General features: G+C 68.1%; 3 protein-coding genes across 4 annotated transcripts in view; 2 read left to right on the forward strand and 1 right to left on the reverse strand.

Moving 5' to 3' along the window:
* Positions 1 to 3,913, forward strand: part of GPRC5C (G protein-coupled receptor class C group 5 member C) — a 6,736-nt gene extending 2,823 nt beyond the window's left edge. Inside the window, exons 2-5 of one of the 2 annotated variants that reach the window (XM_057383221.1) lie at positions 1,012 to 2,032; positions 2,593 to 2,687; positions 2,866 to 3,009; positions 3,180 to 3,913. In XM_057383221.1, coding sequence (XP_057239204.1) covers positions 1,021 to 2,032; positions 2,593 to 2,687; positions 2,866 to 3,009; positions 3,180 to 3,212 — 1,284 coding nt within the window. In that variant the 5' untranslated portion in view covers positions 1,012 to 1,020 and the 3' untranslated portion in view covers positions 3,213 to 3,913. Of the gene's footprint in view, positions 1 to 1,011; positions 2,033 to 2,589; positions 2,688 to 2,865; positions 3,010 to 3,179 lie in introns of those variants that run through there. The other variant, XM_057383220.1, reaches the window with a different exon arrangement.
* Positions 3,914 to 5,268: 1,355 nt separating this feature from the next.
* CCDC137 (coiled-coil domain containing 137) lies at positions 5,269 to 7,700 on the reverse strand. Its single transcript, XM_057383222.1, has 6 exons — positions 7,364 to 7,700; positions 6,715 to 6,845; positions 6,347 to 6,551; positions 5,992 to 6,074; positions 5,791 to 5,870; positions 5,269 to 5,652 (listed from the first exon to the last, which is right to left on the reverse strand). The coding sequence occupies exons 1-6, from the start codon at positions 7,654 to 7,656 to the stop codon at positions 5,437 to 5,439; spliced, it is 1,008 nt and encodes a 335-aa protein (XP_057239205.1). The 5' UTR covers positions 7,657 to 7,700; the 3' UTR covers positions 5,269 to 5,436.
* OXLD1 (oxidoreductase like domain containing 1) overlaps positions 7,655 to 7,824 on the forward strand; it is a 2,026-nt gene continuing 1,856 nt past the window's right edge. The window contains exon 1 of the mRNA XM_057383250.1: positions 7,655 to 7,673. Within this exon, the coding sequence (XP_057239233.1) occupies positions 7,655 to 7,673 (19 nt within the window). The remainder of the gene's footprint in view (positions 7,674 to 7,824) is intronic.

Consider the following 7,824-nt stretch of genomic DNA (forward strand, 5'->3'; position numbering starts at 1 on the left):
GCGGGAGAGGGGCAGGAGTGCGGTGGGACCGGGCCGGGGGAGCGGGGGAAGCCAGCGGGCGGTGCGGGGGAGCGGGCAGGGGGTGCAGGACCCGGCTAGGGACGCGGGTGCAGCGGGGAGGGGGCGCGGGGGTACCGGTCTGGGGGTGGGGAGGAAACCGGGCTGGAGGGGCGGTGGGAACCGGGCACGGCGGAGCCGCCGGTCCTGTCCTGCCCGCGGGTACGGGGCTCTATCCCAGAGTGGTGCTGGGGGTCCCTGTCCCCATCCCAGGACCGAGGTGCCCGGTTTGGGGTGCCCCTCGGGGGACCGGGGTTCCCAGCTCCAGCATCTCCTTGCCGGGGTCCCCTCCCGGTTTCCTCCCCACCCCAGCAGAGGGGCTGCAGCTTCCTCGCTGCCTTCTTTCCTCTGTGCCCACTCTGCGGTGGCAGGAGAGGGCTGGCAGCAGGGGRACAGGRACCGGGACCCCCGTGCCATGCYGTGCCGTGCCATGCCAGGCTGCGGCTGCCTACGTGCCAGCGGGCTGGACACGCGACCAGCACTGGGCCGATGCCCAGAACCAGAGGAGGGAAGTGGGACGGGAGAAGTGGAAAGAGGAACGTGGTGGCACGCAGGGACAAGGCAAGGGGACAGCCCTGTCCCCCACTATCACCTGTGCCATCTGGTCTGGGCCCACACGTGGTGTTCCCGAGAAGCCGGCGGGCACGGTGCTGCTCCCCGCGCTGGAGGAAGGGATCAGCACCGCCCCAGAGAGGGGAGGGAGGGGAGGGAGGGATCGTGTGGGGCACAGAGGGGCTGAGCTTCCCCTCAAGTGCCACCAAGCTGCAGCCAAGGAGCTGAGGGGGCACACGGGGCTGCCAGACTGGGGTGAGTGTTGGGGTGAGCTCACTCTGTCCGCAGGGACCCCACTGCTCAGCACGGGATGCGCAGTGGGGAGCACAGGCAGGGATGCTCCGAACCAGGATTGGATCCCCATCCGTGGTCCCTGTGCCCTGACCCCGCTGTGTCCCGCAGGGTCCCTGGATGCCACGGTGCAGGATGGGCACCACGGCCGTGCTGCTGGCCCTGCTCCCCACGGGGACCGCGCAGCCCACGCCGCCCTCGGGCTGCGGCCACGACCTCTCCTCYCTCTACTACAACCTGTGCGACCTCTCGGCGGGCTGGGGCATCGCGCTGGAGGCGGTGGCCAGCCTCGGCGTGGTGACCTCCTTCGTGCTCACCATCGTCCTGGTGGCCAGCCTGCCCTTCGTGCAGGACCACCAGAAGAAGAGCCTGGTGGCCACGCAGGTCTTCTTCCTTCTGGGCACCTTCGGGCTCTTCTGCCTGACCTTCGACTTCATCGTGGGGCCGGATTTCTCCACCTGCACCTCACGCCGCTTCCTCTTTGGCGTTCTCTTCGGCATCTGCTTTTCCTGCCTGCTGGCGCACGCCGTGGCCCTCAACTTCCTGGCGCGGCGGAACCGTGCGCCGCGGGGCTGGGTGACGCTGGCGGTGGCCCTGTCCCTGGCCTCGGTCGAGGTCATCATCAACGCCGAGTGGCTCATCATCACAGTGGCGCAGCGCGAGGGCGGCCCCCCGGACCCCTGCCAGCTGGCGGACGCTGATTTTGTCATGGCCCTCATCTACGTCATGGCCCTGCTGGTGGCCGCCTTCGGCACGGCCTGGCCGACCCTCTGCGGCCGCTACGGCCGCTGGCGCAAGCACGGCGCCTTCATCCTGGCCACCACCGGMCTCTCGGTGGCCATCTGGCTGGCGTGGACCGTCATGTTCCTGTACGGGAACCGGCGCGCCGGCCGCAAGCCCGGCTGGGATGACCCCACGCTGGCCATCGCGCTGGTCTGCAATGCCAGCGCCTTCCTCCTGCTCTACGTCATCCCCGAGGTGACACATGTGACGCGGGGCAGCCCCGAGCAGGCCTTCGAGGACGATGGCTACCCCACACGCGGGGTGGGCTACGAGACCATCCTCAAGGAGCAGAAGTCGCAGAGCATGTTCGTGGAGAACAAAGCCTTCTCCATGGACGAGCCGTCCTTTGGTAGGTGCCAGGGACTCTCTTGCCCCACGGCAGGGTGTCAGCAGGTGCAGGACCCTCCTGGGGACCCTTGGGGACATCCCCACTGGGGACAGCAGGGATGGGTGGGTGACGAGACGCTTGGCAGTGACCTGCCCGGCGCTGGCGCCTGCTGCTGTTGTGGCTCCCRAGAACTGGCCGGGCTGGGCGTACCAGTTTGGGCTGAGCCCGGCAGCCACAGGAGCTCCCTCCCCTGCGTGGGGTGCCCGCAGCTCCTGCCCCTCTGCCCCGGGCCCACCAGACCCTGCAATAACACGGGCTGGTGGCAGTCACCCCACTGGGCACCGTGGGTGGGCACACCAGATATCTGCACCCCACGGGGACGGGAGGGTCCCCATGAGCAACCCCTGCACCAGAGAGACCCTACAATAACAAACCACGGCCGGGTGGCAGCGATGCCAGCCCTGGGGACAGCAGTGTCCCGCGGGAAAGGCTGAGGCAGCTCGTTAAACCTGCTAACGAGGTGCAGGGAGCCCCAGYGGGGTGGCAGTGGCTCCATGGTGACTGTCCCCGTGTCTCAGCAGCCAAGAAGCCGGTGTCCCCATACAGTGGCTACAACGGGCAGCTGCTGACCAGCGTCTACCAGCCCACCGAGATGGCTCTGATGCACAARGGGACGGTGAGTGTGACACCAGGGTCACGTCCTGTCCTTCTGAACAGAGTGGCTGGGTGGGTGAGGGGGTCCTGTGTCCCAAAAACTGCTGTAATGGGGTGGGGACCCTTCGAGCCTTCCTCCCCGGAGCCTGTGAGGCTGTGGGTGTTCCCGGTGCTGTGACACCCCCGTGTGTGTCCYGCAGAGCGAAGGTCCCTACGATGTGATCCTGCCCCGTGCCTCCACCAGCCCCATGCCTGGCAGTGCCAGCTCCACGCTGCGAGCYGAGGACGCTTTCGCGGCGCAGGCGCGGCACTCGGGCATCCCGAGGGACACCCGCAGCTGCCAGGTGGGTGAGCRGTGGCTGTGGCGGGGGCAAAGTCCGGCCCTGCCATGGTGACGGCTCTCTCAGCACCCAGAGCCCCCCCGATGGGTCAGGGTGCACGTCCCTGTGGTGTGGGAGCCGTGATCCCGGTGCCACCCCAGTGCCGCTCCAGTGCCACCCTGCTGTGCCCGCAGGTGCAGTCCCCGTACAGCAGGAACCGCTGGTGACGCCTCTGTGACACCGCTCCCGCAGTGCCAGCACGGCCACGGCCCCTCTGTCCCGCTGCCAAGGGCTCGCCGAGCCTCGTCCCACCCTGACGTGTGAATCCCACCCCAGCTGGCGCCCGGAGCCGCTTTCTGCCCGCGGGATGCCCGGACACGGTCCCGGAGCCAGCGCTCCCACCTGCCCGTCCCCCCTGGCCATGGCACCCGCCACATCCCTGCCTCCAGGACTGTTTCCCGTGGGGACACCCCCAATTGTCGCCTCGCTGCCCTCGTGACGCACGGACAGCYCATCCCCCAGGCCATGGACCCTCCCAAGGCGGGGAGCCAGTGGGACCCTCGCCCGGGGCACCCACCCAGACCCCGGTCCCGCACTGACCCCCAGCAGCCCTGGGGACCCCGAGCCGAGCTGGCCCCATGCCACCGCAGGGCACGAGGGGACACGAAGCCATCCCCAGCTCCGCCTCCTGCTGTGCCTCAGTTTCCCCATTGCTGGGGAAGGGTTGGYTGCCGGGGGTCCAGGGGATCAGTGCCTTGCTGGGGCTGGGCTCTGGCCAGCCTTCTCGGTGCCTTCCCCCCTTGGGGCTCGGGGACCCCTCCAGGGAGCGGGGAGGGAGCTGGGCCCCTCACCCTCCTCGTGGCTTTCTCTGTCAAATTTCCTCTTCCCACTTTTTTTCAGGTCACCCCAATAAAGGTGGTTTTTCCTACGCTGCTGTCACGGGTGGACTGTGATGTGGGGTCCCGGGTGTTCCCAATCCCACCGGCTGCTCCGATGGGCTCAGCCCCACGTCCCCCTTTAGTGGGGTGAGAAGGAGCATGGGGGGCTCAGGGCAGGGTCCTCGGCACCCCCATCCCCCCAGATGGGGCTGCTGGGCCGGGATCCCGCGGGCAGATGGGCAGCCAGGCGGGAGGTGGCACAGCCCGGAGGACATGCCAAGGTCGCAGTGGTTTTCCCGCTCGGATTGCCTTCCCCTCCGCAGCCATTCCTCCTCCTCCGGGCAGGAAGCCTGCGGGCAGCAGTGCCATGAATTATTCAGGGCTGGAACGGCTCCGTAGGGGCAGCGGGTGACCCGGTCTCCTTGAGCCGGAGCCGGGATGGCGGCGCTGGGGCTGCCGGTGGGCAGTGCGGTGTCCACCCCAGGGACACACAGCGGGCGCGTGGCACACGCCTGTCCCCTGCGGGCTCTGGGGACACGGCTGTTTGCAGCAGGATGTGGCCGTGCCCCCCGGGGCTGTGCTGCGTCACCCGTGTTTACCTGTCACCTGTGTTTACCTGGCGCCGGGTGGCAGCGGGGACATCGCCCAGCAGCACTGGGTCAGCACAGCGCGCCCTCCTCGCKGCCGCTGGCACCGCACGGCACCGCGGTCCCCAAAGGCACCGCCACCTTCCCGGCGACAGCAATGTCACCCTGGGGACTGCAGAACCGCCCGATAAACAAGGTGGGGAGTGCTGTCCCCACTCGGGCCCGCAGGGGACAGCGCAGTGGCCCGGCTGCCGCGCCCGCCCCTCCGGAAGCGCGGATCCCACCAGCGCCGGCCGCAGCGCGGGGCGGCCCCGCTCCAACAGGGAACGCTTTGTGCCGGCGCGGGGCCGCGGAACAGCGGGGCCTTTGTCCGGCCAGGTGAGGGCAGACACGGCTGCGCCGCGCCGGGAGCGGCCCCGGAGCCTCCCCGGAGCCGGGGGATGCCCGGGGGGGCGCGGGGCGGTGGCAGGTGGCACCGCGGTGGCAGCGTGGGCGCAGCGGCGGGGACGTGGCAGCGCACCTGGCACCGGGTCACCGTGACTGCAGCCGGGTGGGGACACGGGCAGCGGTGCCCAGGGAGGGCTGAGCGTGGCTGCGGCCCCGGGGATCAGCGGAGTCACCAGAGGTGACAATGAAGTGACACCATGCAGGTGAGTCCTGCAGGATGCTCTGCCAGAGCTGGAGCTGGCCAGGCACCAGGCTCTCCTCACAGCTGAGGAATGACAGCCCTGCCAAGGCCAGCCCGTGGTGACAGTGCCATGCCTGGGACTGCCACCTGCCAGCACCGCAGTGGCACTAAGGAATCCCTGAGGAACTGGGAGCACAGTCACACTCACACCGCCAGCTCCCACTGGCACTTTTTATCCAAGCAGGTCCGTGGCACCGCAGAGACACCACTCCAGCCTGACCAGGGGCTGTGGGACGCCCCAGGGCTCAGCGGTGACACAAGAACATCAGGAAAATGTCCCTCTCGAGTCCCAGGGTCCTCAGTGTGAGTCCCCGTGCCCGGCCCTGGCGTGCTCCCGCTCCAGCTGTTTGCGCCTCTGGATGTCCCTGTAGGCCTGGATGACACGCACCCGCTCCTCCTCCAGGATGCGCCGGCGAGCCATCGACATCACCGGGGACACTGGGGACAAYGGGGACGCGAGGGACGCCCGGCTCCGGCCCAGGCGAGGCGTCAGGAGGAGCTGCTTCCGTCCAGCCTGTGAGCAGAGACGGGACAGCTCAGGGATGGAGGATGAGACACCGGCACCGCGCTCCAACGAGCTGTCACCGTGTCACTGAGGCCACCGCTGCCTCCCAGGTACCCAAGAGTGGGTGGCAGTGGCTCCAGAGCTCACCTGCTTGGCGGGACCCTGTCCCCTGGGCCGTGAGGTGATGGTGGGTGGCTGTGTCACCACTTCTCCAAAGGGCACCGTGTCTGTGAGCGAAGCCGGAGCCAGGTCAGGAGGAGACCCTCGGGATGCTCCAGCACCCCCCACCCCTCCACAGGCTGTCCCCCGGGGCTGGGGGTCACTTCAGTCCCCCCATTCCATSCCCACCTTGGAACAGGCTCTTCTCCAGCATGTCCTCCTTCTTCTCCTCYTTCTTCTTCCGAGCTTTTTCCAGYTTCTTCTTCTGAAACCTGAAGAGCCACGTTACAGCCGGGGCTCAGCAGTGGACGGGGAGCATGGAAGGATTTCCCACCCCATGGGAGCCCCAAATCCCACAGCTTTTTCCCCAGAAGGGTGAAGCAGTCTAGTGGCTCTGTTCCCAGAGCTCCATCCCCGTGGAAAGGGGGCCCACAGCCTCCCACCCACACCCCCGGATGCTGCAGACACCAGGCCCACCCTGCAGAACTGGGCAAGGGGACAGGCGTGGGCCAGCCCCACCCAGCTCCCGTGGCTTTGCTCTCACTCTTTTTTCCTCTTGGACTTCTCTGGAGCCTCCTTCTCAGGCTCCCGCTGGAGCTGGTTCTCCGTGTGGAAGAGGACGCGCTGCACCTCGTGCTCCATGCGGCAGATGTAGGAACGCTCCGACTCCCCCTTCCCCCTCCGGAATTTGGGTACAGCAATGTCCCCCGGGGCCTTGGGGCCTTTGGGCTTCTGCTGCTGCTTCTTCTCTAGGAGAGACGGGTGACATTTCTGCAGCGGTGACACCCTGGGGTCCCTCTGGCTGGCAGGGCACAGGTGGGACATCACGGGGGGGAGGAGGGTGTCCCATGGCAGGATCTGACCATGCCGTGGGCTCCTTGGCCACCTGCTGGGGCCACCTCGGTGTCCCACCTGCCACCCGCTGCTTCTTGCCGGGGTCCGGGCGCTTCATGGCCTCACGGCTCCGCATGAGCTCCCGCAGGCGGAACGGGATCTCCTGCTCRTCGGGGTGTTTGGGCTTCATGTTGTCCTTCTTCTCTTTCCTGGGGAAATGAGCACAGAGAGAAGCATCAGGACCTGGAGGCTGCGACACGTGCACCCGGGCACGGCAGGACACCGGGACACCACGGGACACCGGGATCCAGGCACGGCAGGATACCGGGACTTGAGTGGGAAACAGAGCGGGGCACGGCAGGACAGCGGGACACCGGAACAGGGAGAGATCGGGATGGGACACGGGGAGACAGCAGGACACAGGAACAGGGAGAGATCGGGATGGGACACGGGGAGACAGCGGGACACAGGAACAGGGAAAGATCGGGATCGGACACGGGGAGACAGCGGGACACAGGAATAGGGAGAGATCGGGATCGGACACGGGGAGACAGCGGGACACGGGAACGGGGAGAGATCGGGATCGGACACGAGGAGACAGCGGGACACGGGGACGGGGAGAGATCAGCCCGCAGCCCCCGAGAGCGGGACCATCCACGCCCCGGGAGCCGCGTGGGTGCAGGTCCCGAACCGGGAGCGATCCCGACTGGATCCCGCGGGCACTGACCGGCTGCGCAGCGGGACGGCCGCTCCATGTTCCGATCTCGGTCCCGCTTTCTGTCCCGGTCCCGCTTTCTGTCCCGGTCTCTGCCCCGGTCCCGTTTTCTGTCCCTGTCCCGGTCCCTGTTTCTGTCCCGGTCCCGCTTTCTGTCCCGATCCCGGTCTCTGTCCCTGTTTCTGTCCCGGTCCCGATCCCGGTCTCTGTCCCTGTCCCGGTCCCGATCCCGGTCTCTGGCGCTGTCGCGGTCCCCTGGCTGGTTTCTGTCCCTGTGCCCGTCCCGGTCCCGGTCCCCGGGCCATGGCTCCGCCACCCTCACGTGGCCGTTCCGCCGCCACTTCCGTCCTTTAGCCCCGCCCCCTGCTCCTTATTGGTCCCTCCCACAGCACAATACCCACATTGCTGCCCGTGCCGGGCTGCCATTGGCTGGGGGAGCTGTCACTCAGAGGGGGGCGTGGCCAGAGCGCTGC

The sequence above is a fragment of the Malurus melanocephalus genome, unplaced genomic scaffold (genome assembly GCF_030028575.1).
Source record: "Malurus melanocephalus ecotype Western Australia unplaced genomic scaffold, MMel_1.1 scaffold_616, whole genome shotgun sequence".
NCBI lineage: Eukaryota > Metazoa > Chordata > Aves > Passeriformes > Maluridae > Malurus > Malurus melanocephalus.